General features: G+C 42.0%; 1 protein-coding gene across 1 annotated transcript in view; it reads right to left on the reverse strand.

Moving 5' to 3' along the window:
- LOC123821769 (prolyl endopeptidase) overlaps positions 1 to 20,411 on the reverse strand; it is a 105,369-nt gene that overhangs the window by 53,520 nt on the left and 31,438 nt on the right. The window contains exon 7 of the mRNA XM_045843495.1: positions 8,899 to 9,004. Within this exon, the coding sequence (XP_045699451.1) occupies positions 8,899 to 9,004 (106 nt within the window). The remainder of the gene's footprint in view (positions 1 to 8,898; positions 9,005 to 20,411) is intronic.

Consider the following 20,411-nt stretch of genomic DNA (forward strand, 5'->3'; position numbering starts at 1 on the left):
AGTTGCAGTCAAAATCCAAATGAGATTTTTAAGGAATTTGACAACATTATTCTAAAGTTCACAGAGAAAGAACAAGCACCTAGGATAATCAATCCATTTTTGACAGCAGAATGAGAAGGAACTTCTTGCACTATGATGCTCTGAAGAAGCCCCCCCGCTCCTCCTGGAGGAAATCACCACCCTGGATTTTATGGTGATCTTGCTGTTCTTTGTTCTTTTTCGGCCTTAAAATGCATCCTTAGACACTACTGTCAAATCTTACGGTTATTTTGAACTTCACATACAATGAGACCATACAATGTATTCTTTTGTATCTGACTTCTTTCACTTGATATCATGTTTATGAGATTTTCAACCTCTGGTGATTGTTACTTACTTTTGGTTAATTCCCCCTGTGCCCAAACAACATACTCTTTATGGTTTCAACCTTTTAAAATTAGCTCAGAAAAGCTTTATGGCCTATTTTTTTAAAATGTTTCTGTGTGTAACTAAAAAGAATGTGTATTTTGCAGCCTTTTGGTGTGATATGCGAAATATAGCTACTAAATAATTTGTTAATCACATTTTTCAAATCTATATATTTGATTTAGGGGGCCATTTTTCCCCTAGCAGTTCCAGAAAATATCTGTTAAAATGTCCCTCTATAATTGTGGATTTATCTATTTTTACTTGGATTTCTATCAGTTTTTGCCCTCTGTATGTCAAACCCATGCACAAAGTTAGATGCACACAAAGACAGAAGTACTGGATTTAAATAGAACTGAAGTGAGCCTTTTCTGGTTATGAACTTTTATCCCTAATGACGCTTTTTTACTTTAAAGTCTGTTTTGAGAATAAGACAGCTACATCATTTTCATGACAATAACTGGGGCCAGTTGTCCCCAATAGATTAGTTGGTCCCAGTAATGTGGCTTAAAGTTTCTAAAAAGATTTGCTCTTCTCCATGTCTCTTAACTACCCGTATGCTTTCCACCTCTTGGTGGGCTACATTCTAGGCCATTTCTTTACATCTGTATTTTATTAAATTAGTTCCCTCTTCAGCTATTTAATCTAGTCTTTAACCTAATAACTGAATATTTCAATGTTAATAATCATGACTTTATTTGCCGAAGTTATACTTAGTCCTCTTCCAAATCTGCTTGATCATTTTTTACAGCATCTAGTTTCTTGTTTTGCTGCCAAGCTTCTCGTTTATTTATTTATATTTTTTAATAAATATAAATAAGAGCTATATCACAGTAGTTTATTTTAAAATGGATGTGTAATGCACTAGTTTTACATTAGGAATCTGATAATTCCATACTGGTATTCCTGCTGGCTCTATTCCTCATGCTGGTGAATTTCTTCATTGGCTTCATAATATTTGACTGTGAACTGATCTGAAATGTTATCTGTGGGAATTCTTAGAAACATGAGTAGAGGTGGCACTGTTCCAGAGATTTGTGTTTGCCTCTTGGGAGGCAACGAAACTGGGTGCACTTTAAATTCCTGGTATGGGGATCTCTGGACCTCAGACGGACAATGAAGACAACCTGAACCACGTTAGGGTCAGTCTTTCTCGTATTTTAGGAGAACTGACATCCTGCTTCTCCTCTCCTTCACTAGTGACAGGCAGGTTTCCTTCCCACATGCTTCCTCCCCCTTCCTCCCCAGCTCTACCTCCTGTGGGTTTATTTCTCAGTCACCTGTACACTGAGGGTATCTCTCATTAGACTCTCTGCCATGGAGAACCAGAGGCTTTATCTGCCACCCGTCCTGTCCCACGTGGCCGAGAGAGGGAAGCTCAGCCTCCAGGGTCCAGCACAAGCTTTCAGGGACAATCCAGGATTCCTGTTTTCATTTTGTCTTTGGTTGCTAAGGTTTCTCTTCTTTTGTGCCAACTTAACAATATACTTAGGAAGATGCTTATAAAGTTTTTACAACATTTTAGTTGTTTCAATTGGGAGGCTATTCAGAATATACAATTGGACAAACTCCCTCACAGAGAAGTTCATACCATTAGTTTTGAAAGAAAATTAAGCTCTGTATTCAAGTTACAATTTTACTTTCAGTGACAAACTGCTAACCTGAAAAGCAGGTGACCACTCAAAGGTAACTTGCATCTTTGTTTACATAAAACAATGCTTTAAAAGGGAAAAATCCTAACACTACCCCTTATAAGAATAAGTAAAAAATTAGCTGGCAATGCATAATCTGTAGATACTCACAAATATATATTTGATTATATAACAAGAATGATAAAACATCATTTTCTGGACTATGACTTTTATAGACAGAACTTTGGTTCAGGGAAATGTCAGATCCCTTAAATGTCCCTGACAATAAAACACTTTGTGATGTGAAACCTTTATTCCTCAAAGAAACCACCTTAGGGTTTCTGCTTGAAAAGGTCTTGCAGTCACTGCAGTAGCATTTACTATGACCCTTTTCACCTCTGCAAAAAAGTCACTGAAATGTCCCCCAAAGCCCAAAACAAACACAGCAGAAACTTCCTTCAGTACCTCTGTATAATCCAGTGAGCAGGAAGACGTGGCACACTTATTTTAAATAGTCAAGTTCTACCGAACATAAAAAAAGCAAAAAGTCTATAGTCTTATCTGCCACCAAATTCTGAAGCATTAACCTTAGTCATAAGTATACAGTACAAGTTGTAAATTCATTCAGATTAGGGCAGGTGTTTGGACGGACACACATCCAGCTGGAAATCTGAAAACCAGCCCAGCGTGCAGGCCCCGCCTGGCCCATGTGTAAGCTGGGAGCTCACAAAACCCTGCGGCTTTCCGAAGCCCTCAGTCCAAGGGGCTTTGGGCCCGACCTAATTCAAGAGAAACGGCACTTCAGATGAACAATAGGGCTCATTCACTTTCACTACGCATAAGTTAGGACATAACTGATTTAAATGGGAACTAGAGGAATTACTTAAAAAAAAAAAAAAGGCATGGCTAAACCCCTGAACCATCTCATGATTGCTCACCTTTTCTGAAGTTTTGTCTGTAAGTGCTGTTTTTCACTCTGAAGCCCACAGAATTCAATGCCTAAACTTCTCTACATTGAGGTTAAAATTACTTTTTATAAACCTGCTTCTTGGCAGGGGCAGGGTCTGTTTACGGAGTGAGGGTTAGCTCCAAGTCAGCCGCCTCCTGCTCTCCCTGGAGCACAGTCGTTACTTTCACTGCTTTTTTGAAAACCAACACTATTACCTGTTTCAGAGAAAATGTTTTGGAGGCTCCCTAATAAGAGGAGCTAAAATGTGTTTTCATACTTCACAAAACACTAACGGCCTGACCTGTAAAGAGGATAAACAAATGCAAAGTGGGGTCCTGCTCTGAGATGGAGGGGACCAGAGGCGGCCGTTCCTCCTCATGGGACACCTTTCTTCCACGCCCCCCTGCCCCCCACCCCACACTGATGCTGAGAAAATGGGCTCGGGAGTTCAACCAACATGTGTCTGAGTCTTCAAGGGCACCAGGGAAGCTCCCTGGCTTCTCCAACCTCAGTTTCCTAGGGGTGTGTCCCTCATGTGTCCCTCAGAGGCTGCAGAGAAGACAAAGAAATATCTACGTTTGTAGCTCAGAATCTGGCACACATAAAGCTCAATAAGCAATATGTACAACTATGCCAAACAATCCCAGTGACAAATGAGGTGAGTCAGGAAGGTAAGAAAAGGAGCAGCCACCGGCTTGGCCTACAGCCCCTGTGGAAAGGCTGGCTATGGCCTCCAGTTTGTAACAAACATGCTCAAACACATAGCAAACGTGTAACTGTAAATGGCAGAAAGGAGGATCTCCCAAGAGAGGCAAAGGGTGACTGGAGGGAGGTCCTGTTCAGGGAACAGCCAGCAGCAAGATGGTCACCAAGTTGGAGAATAGGAAAACATGGTCAATGTCAGTGACAAAGGTGTCGGTTTTGTAGAGAACTCTTTTAACTCTCAAACTTCTAAGATTTTTTTCCCATCCTATATTTATGTAGTTTCGTTTTCCCTATATGCCGTATTTTTCTAGGACATTCAATAGTCACCTATAGGGGACTGATCTGCCTGGCAATGCAAATGTAGCCCAACCTCATTGGAAAGCCCGTAGGTACGTGGTGGCACACAGGACGCCAAACCCACAGATCAGTTCTCCTGTGGGAGACCAGGCCTGCATTATACCTAAGCTGCTTTGAGACTTGCTCTTGCTAAAACTCCCTCACCCTGAGTTGAGGCAGCAAATGCTTACTGCATATCTTTAAAGTAACTTCCTGGAGTCTGTGCTAATTCCCCCAAGGACAGAGTGTAACCAGACCAATCACTCTTTTTGTTCCCTTGCATCTGCAAAATTTTTTCCTTGTTAATCTGTAGGAGGTAATCAGTAATATCCTTTTCTTTGTTATCTGTAAAAGTAATCACCTAAAGCAAACCTAAGCATAATGAATGAGAACCTTCTTCGATGTACGCTGTTAGAAAGCCAGTAAAAGCTTGTCAAGGCAAGGGTGAGGCGCTCTCCCCTTGGGAGAGTGGCCATGACATCCCTTTTCCTTTGCAGGACTGTGGTGGTCCACATGAATTTTTCTTGTCTTATCAACAATGCCGAGGACACTGCTGGCCAGAGTGCTGGCTGCCAGCCACTTTTTTGGTATTTTCCATTTCAAAATACACAAGGTAAAAGGTTTTCTTGGCAAAAATGGTTTTCTGACAAAAAATGATAGAAAAGATAGAAAAGTACTGATAATTCCTCCTGCTTTTAAGGTAAAAAGATTAAAATCATAGCAGAAAGTCTTTAGTTAATCTAAAGGAGTATAAATTTCAGTCATATAAAATAAAAGATTTCATAACATTGGATTTAGTTTTCAGTTACCAGCTATTCAGGTTTAACTCATCTAATAGTTAACAAGCACATTTAGCATTGAAGTTAAGTGTTAATCTTCCCTGTAGTTTAAAAGGCAAAATAAAAATGGAAGAGCAGTAAGAAAATATCAAGAAAACATACTGGGCAGTAGTCACTAGCTGGGCATATATATAAGCCCCTGGATTTTCAATTGTCAACCTGCAAAACTGGACAGATTCCCCTACATTCTCCCACTAGAGGCGTGCCTATTTAGGGTTTCGTCAGTGAAGGGACTCTTCTGATTATGAATCTGTCTTTGCAGAGCACAAGTCAATACCAAGAACTGTGTTCCAAGCAGCTGTGGTACTGACGATAACCCTTGCTTCAGGGTGCAGTCCATCTATTTTACTACACTACCTAAAACCAAAGGCGGTGATTCCAAATACTCCCCGTTCAGTCAAGAAATGGTGAGGGGTGAGGATAAAAGAAAGAATGCTTGAAAAACTGCCATATGCCAGGAACCATGGTAAGTCCTTTTCTGTGCATTTTTGTAGTTTCACACAGTTCCTCATGAAGCAGATATTACTTCCCCTTCTGCAATCATGGACATATTAAGAGACAGAAAATAACTTGCCTATCCCCAGGGTCACAAGTTATTTAGTGATGGAGCAGAGATTAAAATTCCAATTCGATTTGAAAGTCTTATGGTTATTGTCCCAATATATTCAACTGTATTTAATAGGAATTTTTTAAAAATTTAACAATCACTCTCCCAATCTGCTATGTCTCTCCTGTTACAAACTAAATATATTTAGTCAATATCTTCAACAGTTAAATTGGCACACAGTACTTGTTTCTTTAAACAGTCATAATCATAATAGACCAGTAATCAGTTGAAACACACACACACACACACACACACACACACACACACACACAACCCCTGCCCCCAAAATCTTGTTCTGCACAACTGAGTTTTGAACCCACGGGTGGACTGGTACATATTTCATCTTTTTAGGACTGGCCAATCACTGCCACTCTCAAGAGCTTTCAGAATCCCAGGACCACCATTCGAAAGGATTAACTATGCTGGGGTTTATGTTATCCACAGATTTCATGCTAGTAGAGTGATGATTTAAAAAATATGACAGGTGCAGCGCTACACCCAGAATTTGGCGGCTACAACTGGAGAGGGCTCTCCAGGCTGACCCCAATGCATGAGCATGTAACTCAACAGCTTCAAATCCACTTCAAATTCTTATTTCTTATCTATAGATATTACATACTTTCTAAATACTGAGAATGAACTCCAAACACTGGTCAGCTTAGTAACCTTATGCAAAATAAAATCAGTTAGTATTTCAAGACTTGTTGGCTCCGTCCCTCCCCGTGTGGTTTCCTCTGAGCTCACTAGGATGGTCTGTTCGACCTGTCACCCTGGCTAGGCTAACGTCCCCAGTCAGTCAACCAAACACTATGCTGGGTGTTATTGTGAAGGTATCTGTAGTTGTGACTAAAGACCGTGATCAATTTACTCTAAGTAAGGGAGAATATTCTATACAGCCTGAGTGCATCTGATCCGATCAGTTGAAAAGTCTTCCAGCAGAGCAGAGAATTCCCCGAAGGAGAAGAAATTCTACTATGGACAGCAGCTTCAGCCTCCACCCAAGAGCGCCAGCCTGCCATACAGATTTCAGAGCTACCTAGCCAGCCCACAATCATGAAAGTGATTCCTTACAACAGATCTCTTTGTATCTATCTCCCACTGCTTAAACCTTGACAGATACTTTCACAAACCATCACTAGCTCACAGACACAAAATACCTAGGAGTGACTTTGACCAGAAACGTGTGGTTCCCACAGAGACCACCTAGGAAGCAGAGAAGACACTGGTCAAGTGACTCGAGGGAAGAGTGCGTTAGGAAGGCAGGCCAGGACCCGGCTCATTCAGGGACTAGGGTCTTCCAATCTGAACGCATCACAGCCACTTAGGGTTTCTTAAATGTGTCCCCTTTTCCTTCTGCGTGTTCGCTTATGGCTGTGCTGTCTAGAATTTTGTTTATGAGGGCCTGGCGCAGCTCTGCACTGTCTTCCTCCAGGAGTCCCAATCTGCAGGTGTCACACTCTCTTGTCTAACTCTTCACTAACGTGTGCAATGAAACAAACTGGGGGATACAAATTATACAAGGTGAAAGAAGAAAGAACCAAGAGGTCAGGAGGAAAACACAGAGGGTTCCTCAAATTCTGTTGGCACCAGTAAGTTTCATTCACAGTATCACTGTCCACTATTAGAGAGAACATAACAATAGCATACAAATATGTAGATAACACTTTCTTCTCTGTATTTAGAGTAAGTTAAGCAATTTGGTTTTTAATTTGCTAACTTATATTGTTTAATAATATGCCTACGTACTAGTTTAACTATATAAAACTGAAGTACTAACTAGAAAATGAAACCAGAACTCTCTGGAGAAAGACCACTGTGATTGGCATTTAGAAGGGAAGACCAAGCCCCTCCCACCACCTCAGCCACACGGGAACACTGACTGGGCAGGACAACAGCACAGCAGCAGCTGCTCCTGTTTCTTTCAGATTTGATCTTCCGAGGTTTGCTCAGTTCTATGTACACTTGGACTTGCAGCTTAAATGAACAATTCTAGGGTGGTAGTCTGCTGCTGTCAGAGAATGTGCACACTGATGTGGTTGATCCAACTTTTCTTTTTTTAGATTTCATTTATTTATTTTTAGAGAGAGAAGAAAGGAGGGAGAAAGAAAGGGAGAGAAACCTTGGTATGTGAAACATCGACTGGTCATCTCCCATACCTGCCCTGACCAGGGACCAAACCAACAACCCAGGCATGGGCCCTGACTGGGAATTGAACCAGTGACTCTTTGCTTTACAGGAGGATGCCCAACCAACTGAGCTACACCAATCAGGGCTGGTCCAATTTTCTTGAGATCAAAATGGATGTATCTTTTAAAAAAAAAACAGAAGAAAAAGTAGGTTTATTAAATATTTAACACTAGAGTAAAAGTTGTTGACTTCATCCTGCTGTATATATGAATGGTATTCCGCAATATCTAAGAATGTTAGGATGCAAATCTTACTCAGAGAAGTTTAAAAATGATGCAATGTGTTGGGAACCGCCTTGCCTGGTTTCAGAAGCTGTAACGCCCCCAGGGCTAAGGCTGAGTGAGCAACCTTCAGACCAGAAGCCACTAAGGAGACAAAGTTGATCTCCCTGGCAAGAGCTCCGCTTCTGCTCCTTTTTCCATTAGGTCCCCAATGCTTGATCCATTAGCCAATGATGGGTAAGATTCCCCAAGGGGGAAACAGCCTAAGACAGGCACAATCACGTGGGAGGCCCCCAGGGAAGGACTTGGGGGGCTATAGCAAAAGGGGGTGATGGGTCCTCACCCCTAGGCTTTAACATAGCTTGAGTCCTCATTCTGTCTGAAAGAAGTCTCCTAATCTCTTGGATGCCTTACTTCCCCAGCCTGACTTAAGCCTGAAACAATGCCTTAAGCATGAAACAATGCTGGTGGTAGGTGCAGCCCTGTGCTGGAAAGGGCAGGTTCCATAGGGTAATCAGGCCTAAGAAAGAATATGTAAAATCCTGTGAAACCTGCTTTGTTTACAATGCTCTCAATTAAATGATAAGGGTCCAAACAAGGAGTTTGTTCCTTAAAAGTTTTATGGCTCTTTAGCTATCAGACCCTGACTCAAAACAGGCCCCCAGAGTTCTTTGTATGTTATGTATTGTTTGAGCCTTACTGCCTGATAATGATTAATGAGCTTTACCTGTATTCTTGTGCAAAATGAACCCAATAAAAGCCCATTGAGGAAAAGGCTCTGGGCCCTTCTCTTTTAAGAGATTGGCCACCTTTCCTCCCCAAGCAGATCAAGTCTTGGTAGACTTATTCTCTTCCCTCGTGGGGAGAGAGGGGAGGGAGGGGGCCCTGAGGGCAGACCCCCCTACAGCAATGCCCAATCAAGTGTAGAGTTAGAAATCTCTGTCACAGTCTGAAATATATTTATTGCTTTTTAATGGAGCTTTCTAGAGTAAATATTTGTGGATGAAAGATAACTCACCCGTGATGCCATTGGATTCCTGCTGCAGGTCACAATACCAGAGTCGGTTTACGGGATCGCATCCCTCCCTTATCGATAGCAACACATAGCGACCATCATCTGACAACTATGAGGGAAATGAACACAATGCAGGGGGCTGATTAGAATGTATCTTTGGTGAGAATGCTGTTAAATATTAAGTAAAAAATAAAGGTTAAACTCAAAAGTTATCAGAAAAAAAGATGAACATTCATCCACTTTAACTTATTTTACTCATAATCACAGTTTAACAAAACAGTAAAATATTTAAGTACAAAATAATAGATATAACTGAATATCAAAAATGACTCAATGTGATGTTTTATTTAAATTCAGCCTGTTTTTTTTTAATAGCAGAAGACAGAGAGCAGATTTATTAAGTGATAGTTCATTCCACAGAATGTGGGAGTGGGTCAGCTCTGAGCAGAGACTGACCTCAGGGGCTAGAGGGATTCTATTCTTACAGGGTGGATCTTTCCTTGCTAGTTTTGGTGCGGTTTTATTGTGCATTTACAAGTTATATTACTTTAAAGCTACTGCGCATGTGGTCTCCATGACTTTCCTTGATTGGCCACCAGGGCAGGGGGGGCCCCACAATGCTAATTTATTATAATATTGTTATAATGAAGCAGGGGTCAGGTAGCATCTTCTGCACAGGTGCATTCACGAGCCACCATGATTAAGCACTTTTCTAGAAAGCAGGAACCACCTGTCTTAGAACAGGGTCTCTGTCCTGTATCGATGTCCTTTGTTCTAGCGCTAGGGATAAGAGTTTTTAAACCTGCAGAGTTTTTTCATTCCTAAGGAACCAGTCTTAGAAGAGAGTCTCGGCCTATTTCTTAACTGAAAATACACACAATCTGTCATTTTGGATATTACTATGCCTAATTTTAAAGTTTTGTCACAGGTTACATATTTTAAAAGTTGTCTTAAATGAGTAAAAATTAGCAAAATGGTCATGGATGCAAGGAAATTCACTTGTGGCTCATACTGGTCACATTAACAATTTCTACTGAAAAACTTTTTGTGCGTGTCTTTAGTCACCTCCACCGAGGTGGGAGAACAAAGGCCTGTCCTTCTGTGAATTTCTTGTACAGTGTCAAACAGGAGAATCTTAACTAGCAAAAGCAATCTTGATTAAAAAACTGCTGCAACAAACATTATGGTTTTGAGTTAAAATATAGATGGTATCAAACTATACATATATAGGTATCCTTTTGAAACTAATTTTTTATTCAACATAATTTAAAAAATTAATCCATGTTGATATATGCACATTTATTTCATTTACCTGCTGTACAGTATCCCATTCTAAGAGTATACCACAATTAACTGATCTATTTTCCCAGCAATAAACATTCAGATTATTTCCATTTTCTTCCTATTACAAGCAAAACTTTGGAAAAATTCTTGAGTATGCTTGTTGTGCCTTATGTATGTGTTTCCCTTACATAATTGTTTCTATATAAAAGTAGAATTGCTCAGTCGTAGGATATGCACAAATTCAACTCTATTAGATACTGCCAAATTAAGTGCTGTACCAACTCACTCTTCCATTTCAGCAGTGCATAACAGTTCCCATTTTTCCACATTCTACTGTGATAATTAATTTAATGTGTCAGCTTGGCTCTCATGTGCCAAATCTCAGTACCTAGGTATTTGGTCAAACATTATTCTGGATGTTTCTGTGGAGGTATTTTTTTTTGGATGAGATTAACATTCTCATTGGTGGACTTTGAATAAAAGTGACTACCCTCCATAACTGTAAGGGAATCTCACCCAATCAGTCAGAGGCCTACACAGAAAAAGACGAACTCCCAGAAGCTAGCAGAATTCTGCCAGGAGAGGGGCTCCAGCTGACACCCTCCCTGGGTGTCCAGCCTGCCAAGCTTTCCTGCAGGTTTGCAACTTGTCGAGCCTCCAAAGCACACTAGCCAACTTCTAAAAACTACATCTTTCTCTCTGTACATGTACACAGATCCTGTTGGTTCTGTTTCTCTGGAGAACCCTATCACACTTAACAACTGTCACCCGTTCTTTCAATAAAAATTTCCTAAGCAGCTATTACATTCAAGTCATTTTCTAGGTGTTAAAGATACATCACTGAACAAATCAAGAAAATAAGAAGTTACAGCCTATTGGAGGAGACGAACACATAAATATAGAGTTATGTGGAATATGCATAAAATGATAAAAGCCGTGGAGAACACGAACAGGTCTGGGTAAGGGAGGCGGAACGTGTGGAGAGGGTCTACAGTAGTCAGTGTGGCAGTCAAGTGCGGCCTCATCAGGAAGGTGTCTTTCCACTGTCTTCTCACTCACACTGTTGCAGATAAAAAGTCATTTATCTTTTTCTCCAAGATTTCCTGATCATCTTTGGTTTTCGGCAGGCTGATTATAATGGGCTTTGCTATAGTAGCCTGCTTGAGATAGGCTGAGTGTCTTGGATCCATGGGTATGTCTATCAAATTCATAACATCTGTGGCCATTTCTTCCTTATATACAGGGTGGAGCAAAAGTAGGTTTACAGTTGTGAGTACATAAAAGTTTATTCTTGTATTATTATTTAATAATTATTGCATTATTTTCCATATGAACAACAGTAAATCTACTTTTCCTCAACCTGTGTATTCTGTTGTGTCCCCTCATTCCTACGACTTCAAACATGTAATGCTGGATCGGTCCGTTTTGTTCCACCGTCAACAAGACTGTGTTCATTCTTTCCTCTTCTTGGTTTAGTTTCAGCTGTCTTGTCTTCGAATTCCCTGAAATTGTCTTTAATAGTATCTAAATGGCTGTTAAACCCATGAAGAGAATTTTTCAATTCGGATAGTTTAATCTTCACCTTTAGAATAATATTTGGTTTTTATATTTTTTCCTTTCTTCATTATAATAACACTTCTAAAATCCCTTTAGTCACTTCTAAAATCATTTTTATAATAGCTTTTAAAACATCCTGGTCTGCTAATTCTACTACCTGGCATTTCTGGATCTGTTTTATTCACTAATATTTCTGCTGGTTATGCCACAATTTTCTGCTTATTTTACACATAGTAATATTTTTATTGGATTCTGAAGAGTTTGAATGTTGTCTGGATTTTTCTTTCTTTACAAGTTCTGAGGCAGATAATTTGTTGCTAAATCAGCCTGATCCACCAAAGCCTTGTTTGCAGGCTTTGTTGGTAAGGCCTATAGTCCCGCTGCGGAGGCACGGCTCTCTGGGTTCTCTGCCAATTGCCCTGGCTATTCAAAAGGTCTTTCCACTTTGGTCAGAATGTCAGTTTCCCAGATTTGGTAAACTTTGGCAGTCATTGGCTTACAGCTTCCTGGTGGTTGTTCTTAGCTTGCACCATGGAGTCTCCTCCCACGCATGCACCTCTTAATAGTCGGATGAAGACGCAAGGGGATGCAAGGAAGATTTCTGGGATCTTAATTCCTTCTTTTGGTATTCTGCCCTGACCAGTGTGGCTCAGTTGGTTGGAGCATTGTCCCATGGACCAAGGGGTGGTGGGTTTCATTCCCAGTCAGGGCACATGTCTGGCTTGCGGGTTTGGTCCCTGGCCTGGGTGCATGTGAGAGGCAGTCAATCAATGCTTCTCTCTCACACTGATGTTTCTCTCCCCCCCTCTCTCCTTCCCTTCCTTTCTCTCTAAAATCAGTGGACATGTTTGGGTGAGGATAAAAGACAAAACAAAATAATACTTCAAATTTTTGTTCTCTATGCTTTAAATAAAGACAGAATCTTTAGAGCTAAGTGTTTAAAGTCATGCTACATCAATCATAAGTGATGCTCAATCGGTTGTAGTAATTCATCCAGCAGAAAGATAAGGCAGCAAAGTCACTGCAAAAACCACACCAAACTGCTGATGATGGCCGTTTCAAGCACATGCAACAAGTTTTTCTGTCTGTACTACATAGCAGCTTAGATTTAATCTAAGGCAGGAAGTCACAAGGCACATTGGTGTTGGCATGCCAGTGAAGTCGGCCTTTCTCACGCCCACTCCCCTCGGCATAACCCGAGATGCCCCGAAGCCAGTGACCGCATTTGCTGAGGTGGATGCGTAACTGAATTTTCAAACGCTCAAGGTCTCCGATCTCAGAACCGTTTATAAGTCACTACTGCCCCCAAATATAGAGATTAGAAATTACACCTTCTTCCAGCATAATTTAATCAATAACAATGCATACTGAGCCATGGCCTCACATTTAGACTATATTTCAAGGCAATTAAAAACAATGAATTTTGGAAATATTTGGGAGGGGAAGAGAAAAATTGTGTTGATGAGGACACCTGAATCTCATTAGAGAATTAAAAGTGAAGATTAAAAGAATTAAGAATGAATGGAATTAACAGAAGATGACTTTCCTGAAATCCAGATAAAGGGAACAGAGACAGGCAGGAAAGCTAAGGGCCCCATCAGGCCTCATGAAACAATATCAATTTCAGTCCACGAAATGCTGCTTTTGAAGGGGACACCCAATAACAACAGCTACCGTACTCATCTGCATTTATCAACAGGAAAAGCATAATGTATAGGGGTATCGGACTTTGCATTTTGTTTAAAGGAGCCACATTAATTCACTAAGAAATTTTAGTTGTGCATATTGTGATATTAAGTTGTGCTAAGATAGTAATACTTACCAAGGAAACCCTTGGTAGAACAGACATCATTCAATTAGTATTTTCTACTTTATTCTGTCAGGTTCACACGTGCTGGTCCAACAAACACATACAGTCCATGTGACTCAGCATATTCAAGGGTACAACCCCTACAAACCCAGGAGCCATGAAACCACAGAGTTTAGAGAGATAAGCACGACCAGAGCACACCTCAGGGAAACTTGACCCGAATAATATGTTTTTATGAAATGTCCAGTTAACGCCTAGTGTAGGTGTACTGGCACTTCATTCAGACCCTCAGGGTCTGCGTCCAGGGGCTTCATTTTCACAACGGGTCATCATCAGCTCTACCATCAGTTTATTTAAGACTTTTAAAACTATGAACCTACAGAAATAAGTGTGAAATGGAACTAATATGTTGATAATTGCAGTTTTCTCTAGTGAATAGGATCTTTGTTTTTATAAAAAAAGCTGGATTATTAATTGTTATTATTCGAATTATAAAAACTTTTAAGTCAATGAATTTGGCTATTGTCAGTCTCAATGTTATGTAATAAAAGCAGCCAGGCTCCCTAAATGACCTGAATAAGCTAGCTGTTGAGAACCGCCCCCATGGCTAAAGCTGAGTGAGCAACCTTCAGGACCATAAGCCACTAAGGAGACAAAGCTGATCTCCCTGGCAGGGGCACCAGCTTCTGCTCCTTTTTCTTGACCCTGCCTGGCCCCTAATGCTTGATCCATTAGCCAATGACGGGTAAGATTCCCCAAGGGGGAACGACCTAAGACAGGCACAATCACATGGAAGCCCCAGGGAAGGACTTGGGGGGCTATAGCAAAAGGGGGTGATGGACCCTCACCCCTAGGCTTTGACATAGCCTGAGTCCTCATTCTGTCTGAAAGAAGTCTCCTAATCTCTTGGATGCCTTACTTCCCCAGCCTGACTTAAGCCTGAAACAATGCCTTAAGCATGAAACAATGCTGGTGGTAGGTGCAGCCCTGTGCTGGAAAGGGCAGGTTCCATAGGGTAATCAGGCCTAAGAAAGAATATGTAAAATCCTGTGAAACCTGCTTTGTTTACAATGCTCTCAATTAAATGATAAGGGTCCAAACAAGGAGTTTGTTCCTTAAAGTTTTATGGCTCTTTAGCTATCAGACCCTGACTCAAAACAGGCCCCCAGAGTTCTTTGTATGTTATGTATTGTTTGAGCCTTACTGCCTGATAATGATTAATGAGCTTTACCTGTATTCTTGTGCAAAACAAACTCAATAAAAGCCCATTGAGGAAAAGGCTCTGGGCCCTTCTCCTTTGAGAGATTGGCCACCTTTCTCCCCAAGCAGATCAAGTCTTGGTAGACTTATTCTCTTCCGTGGTGGCTGGGGGTGGGGGGTCGGGGGGAGAAGGGGAATTGTGGGCAGAGCCCCCCCCACAGCTAGCTTTTCTTTGTGTATCTTTTCTTTAGAGAAAATTAACAGGAGATCACTTAATTAATGATTTAAACTCCCATTCATTTAACTATCTACAAACTTATTTGTTTTCCAAAGTGACAGAGCACATAATCAATATTTATATATACACAGAATATGTGGACTTTCCTCAAACATGTCATTCTCAAAGAAAGCCCATAAGGTATTTTATGCAAGAGCTACTGAACTGCACATTTACATGGTTTTGTGTTAATAACCAAAACTTCATGGACATGAAGAGTGTGTTTGTGTGTATGTGTATAAACTTAGAATCCAACAAGAGGGTGAAGAAAGTTTATTCATAATTTGAATCTATATGCATTTTTTCAAACTGAAGAAAGTATTTCTTTTATATATTACAATAAAAGAATTAATTGTGTGTGTAAAATAAGTATACTAAAAGGCAGTGAGACTTAAAATTGTCCAGGAAATGAAGAAAAGGAGTGAGTGGAAATGGATTTTAATAGCTTTGAGAGTTAACCTTCCCTGCTCTGAGAGGAACACGATAATCAATTTTGTTTCAGAGATGCTTTTGAATTCCTTTTGTAATAGCTGTTAATCATTATATCCCTTTAATAATAAGCATATCTGCAAAACTTAACTTAGAAAAACTGCTAAATGTCAAACTAATCACCCACAATGATGGCTTTTCTTTTATGGCACTTATTATGGGATTGTAATAAAAAGAGATAATGTCAGTAACAGAAGTACAGGGTAGTCATAAACACATGTGATGTGCCTTAACATAAACGTTTCTAATAGGCAGTCATTAAATCAAACATCCAGCTTTCCGAACACAGTATGGTACTACAGCAATGGAGGAAAAGAGAAATCAATCCAAACATGGTATGAACTGCTGTTTGGTATGGCAGAAACAGATACAGCAGAAATTTCCAGGAAAAGAAAAGATAACCCACTCAAAGTGAAATAAATAATGCAGGGGTTCTAGACTTGACACAGACACTACTGTTTCTAATCTACCTGGTTGCTTTTCTGGCAGATAAGCTTGTTATATAGGAATCCGCTGTTTGTTTTCTTTTCTCCCTTACTGGGCAATAGAGGGGTCAGGCGAGAAAGGGACCGATCAGCAAATCCTGCCTTACTGTTACAACAACCAACCCTCCCATCAGGGGCTGTTTCATATACACACAGAGAGCAGCACCGGCTTCTAGCTTTACTCACATCCAGGTCTTTAGTCTGGCTTCCTGACTTTTCTGCCTTCCCAAGCATGCTGCTGAGATTTTGCTGCGTGCTAATCAGCATGATGGATTTTATCACTTCATGCAGTGCTGATGAAAAAAAGGACACAGACAATGAGCCTTGGGCACACACAGTCCAGTTAGGAGTCCACCCCCGGGGCTAATCTAAAGACAACCACTCAGCCCCTCCTGTGCTGGAGAGAGGGAGTCAGTCTCCAGGAGCCACTGGAAAGTGCAGGACTTCCCGGGGACAACATAAGGAACCAATGGGTCCCCAGTAAGAACACCTGCTGGCAGCCACAGGCTCAATTGCTGAAGTTAAGGTCAAGAGGACAACAGTGTCTTTAAAATGACACATACACCAAACATGGGAGAAATTCTGTCATGAACCCCCAGACTCTTTGTATTATATGAAAATACTGGAATAGAATAGGTTACTAGACCAAACCATCTTCCACAAGGGCCAGTGCTTTGCTCTTTGCTGTTGAGCATCGCTGGGCACCAGCACAGCAGGGGATGCAAAGCCAGGGCTTACTAGGTATTTGGAGAATACATGCATGAACCGTGCTGACCAGGAAGAGGGCTGCTGAGCAATTACCACTCCAACTCAAAACTATCCAACGTGTAAGTGACAGGGAGGCCCAGTTCCCCGAGGAACATCTGGACCTTATTGGCCGTGTATATTCTGCAGGCAATGCTGGGTGCACTCTAGGCCAAGATGGTCTTTGCGGGCATGAACCTCAGCAGGGCAGGGAGAAAATTAACACTCATGAGTGCCTATGATGAGTCAGGCAATGATTTTACATGTTAATATATGTATAAGACAGATATATAAGTGTGTACATAAGTATGTATATGTTAACTCTAAGGGTCACATGTGAACGCATGAAAATGGCTTATGGAGAAACATAATGAATGTTAAGAACTAGGATTACTTCTTTACAAAAAGCCTCCCCCCGCCACCCCTTTGAAGAACTGGTTCTTGGCATAGGATTCAGCTTAGATAATCACAAAGAGGCTGGGTATCTTCTTCCTAATCTTTTCTACAGGGACTTGATACATTTTCAGAATCTTCACTCTAGAGCACCCTCTGCTGGGAAAAGTGCCTGGAAGTGCTTGATTTCTTTGTGATTTCTCCCCCCAGATGCTCTACAAACACTTTTAAACAAAAAGCGTTTCTTTTCCTTTTTGTCCAAGAGAATCTTCTAAATGACAGGTTCTATCCTTCCATAATCACTGCCCTGCAACTGAAGCCTCACAGTCGATGTTAAATAATAATTGATGTCATTGTTCTTCTAAGCCAAATGCTAAGTATCTGTTGTGTGTGACCCCCAGGGACATGAGGATGCTGCTGGGAGAGACTGAGAGCAGGGGGCTGGCAGGTGAGGAGGGTGATCACCGCCTGCACCTCCAGGATGGGGTAACCCAGGGCTGTGGCTTTCCCTGGATCAGGAGGCACCTACAAGGTAGCTGGGCTCCAGTCACCTCAAAGGTACCATGGAAAAGGATGGGGGCAGGGCTAGGACGTGGCAGAGAGCTAGCAATCTCAAGGGAATCCTCCTGAGAGCAGAAACTTTGAGGGACAATGCCAAAAGGTCGGCCAGAGAGTTTAGAGCCCACTTCAGGGAACGACAACGTACACAGGTTCCCAGGACGGAGGGGATCTCACTACAAAAGGAAGCCTAAGGGAGCTGGTGGACAGGGAACAGCCATGTGAGATCAACGAATGGCTCCCGATGAGCAAAAATCCTGTTCCCCTTCCCTGCCTCCGTCTCCCTGCTCAGCCACTGAAGAAAAAAACCAGGCTGAATACCTGAGGGAAGGTAAATGTGCATCTTGCCACTGCTCAGAATGGCCCCGCCTATAAAACATTATTTCCAAGCTCCAGTCACACCATCCCCAGAGTTTCCTCCTGCCCCTTCGTATTCCCTCCCTCCCAAGCCCCTCCCTCCCAATCCCCAAGCAAGCGCTGTCTGCCCTTGCCTCTGTAGACTAGTCTACATTTTCTAGAGTGTTATATAAATGGAATGAACCACTGTGTACTTTTTCTTTTCTGGCTTCTTCCACTGAGCATAAATAATTATTTTGAGATTCATCCATGTTGTTAGGCATATCAATAGTTCATTTCTTTTTATCACTGAGTATTATTCCATTGCAGATATACCACAATTTGTTCATTCATGTACTTTCTAGTGGATATTTGGGTTATGTCTAGTTTGGGGCTATCGTGAACAAGGCTGTTATGACTATTCATCCAAGGCTTAAAAAAAACAAACAAAAACAAAAACAAGGGGAAGGACAGAATAATCCTGCCCCATCTGCTCACCAGACTTGAGCTGGGGAGCGGGAAGAAGCATGTAAACTGGAGTTGATGTTTTAGTTTGGACTGCAATGAACCTTCAGTAACAGATCTAACACCCAAAAGTGTCCAGAAGGCCATGGGTTCCGCCAGGTGGAAGGTGCTCGTCCTGGGGAGAGATCTGTCCTAGGCAACAATGGACAAAGTAAAGCTGCTTCCAGGTTGGAATTTACAGACTTGCTCAAGGCAAGAAAGACCTGTCCAGTGCTGGAAAGCAGAGGAGGATCTGTGAAGGAGGCAGCACGAGGAGACAGCATCTAGGGCACACAGGGCAGTGAATCTGGATGGCAGCAGACAGAGAGGAGGGGGATGGCAGCAAGCCAGGGAAACTGACACACGCTCCAACACCCAGCCGGCCACCCACTGCCTCCAACCACATCCACCAAGGCCCGGCACTCCAGGTCCCCATGCTCTCAAACCCAGCAGCTGTGTTCTCTCACCCAGGAAGCCTGCTTCAGGGTTTCTGAGAGGCTGTGATAATCCTCCAATCAGCCTTCCAGAGCTGAAAAGCCCTGGAGGAAACAGACCCGGAGAGATGAAGCGATTTACCCAGCACTGCAGACAGGAGTAGAATAAGTTCTCCAGCTCCCTGTTCCAGGACACTGCCATCTCTGTAACATTGGCTCTCCATGCAGAGACATTGTTAAATGTATTCATGAAATACGAGGGTCAGAATGATGATCCTAAAGGGAACTACTTGAAATATAAAAGCCACAACTGCAACACACGCATTTGATGCCTGGTTATGGAAAGGACTACTGCTGTTCTCTAAGGTGCAGGTCACTAGAGAAAGGCTGTTAAGAGACTTCGCTTCTCTCCCAGGGAATGCCCCGAGTGCTCATCTGTGCAGAGTCGTGGGAGATTCTGGTCTAGGCAGTGACCAGCGCACCAGCTTCTTGGAGCCCCTGAGCTTTCTCACGCTTCCATGCCAGGTACAAGCCACTCCCACATCAGTATTTTTCTCATGGTCTAGGTTTTTCTGACCTGGACCTGGACCTGAACCATCAATTGAGGGTGGGCCTGAGGCTTCTAGAGGCTTAAACCTGCAGAACTATAGTCGTCACGTCCAGGTGAGAGTGTGCTCCTCTGTGCAGCAAGAGGTCCTCGCAGCTCAGAAAGATCACACGTGGCAGGACGAGGAAGGATGCAGACACTCACCTACGTCAGCCAGACCTGCCCAACCCACCCTGGAAACTGGTGGGGGGACGTCTGTCTAATAAGACGACCCAGGCAGCTGAAATAGAGCTTAGGGGAAGTCTCCACCCAGGCTGTGTTCACTAAGCTGGTTTTCTTACAGACTTTCTTTGCACTACTCACTATTTAGGATTCTGATCCAAATTTGTCCTTTTTTTTTTTTTTAAACAACTGCATTTATCATTTCTGTTCATTACAGCTGCATCTCTTCACTTACTGTCACTGTTTAAACAGCCACTGCTGTTGTTTTTATGTGACCTCTTCCTCCTGACTAGACACAAGAGGACATGGGGGTTAAGAGGATACAGAGGCCAGACATGCCCTGCAGGCAATGCCAGCCATGGACGTGCAAGTCAACCACCCTGTCCTGTCCATGCAATGGAATGATCACCGCTTCCCAGGGTTGTGGTAAAGATTACATAGACAAGTTATGGAGAGTGAACACCTACTGAATGAACAGTAGAAGGATTACTCAAACTATTTAAATCTGCTTTTCTTTTCAGTTGCCTAGTTAGCAGAATTGAATATACAGATGTTAAATGTAGATATGATGTATCGCCACTGTATTTTTAAAGACTGCTGCTCATAGCAGCATTATAATGCTGTGGAAATACTTCAAGTATCCATCAGTGAGTGACCGGCTGGGCAAAATGTGGTC

The sequence above is a fragment of the Phyllostomus hastatus genome, unplaced genomic scaffold (genome assembly GCF_019186645.2).
Source record: "Phyllostomus hastatus isolate PE091 unplaced genomic scaffold, TTU_PhHast_1.1 phas_contig_40, whole genome shotgun sequence".
NCBI lineage: Eukaryota > Metazoa > Chordata > Mammalia > Chiroptera > Phyllostomidae > Phyllostomus > Phyllostomus hastatus.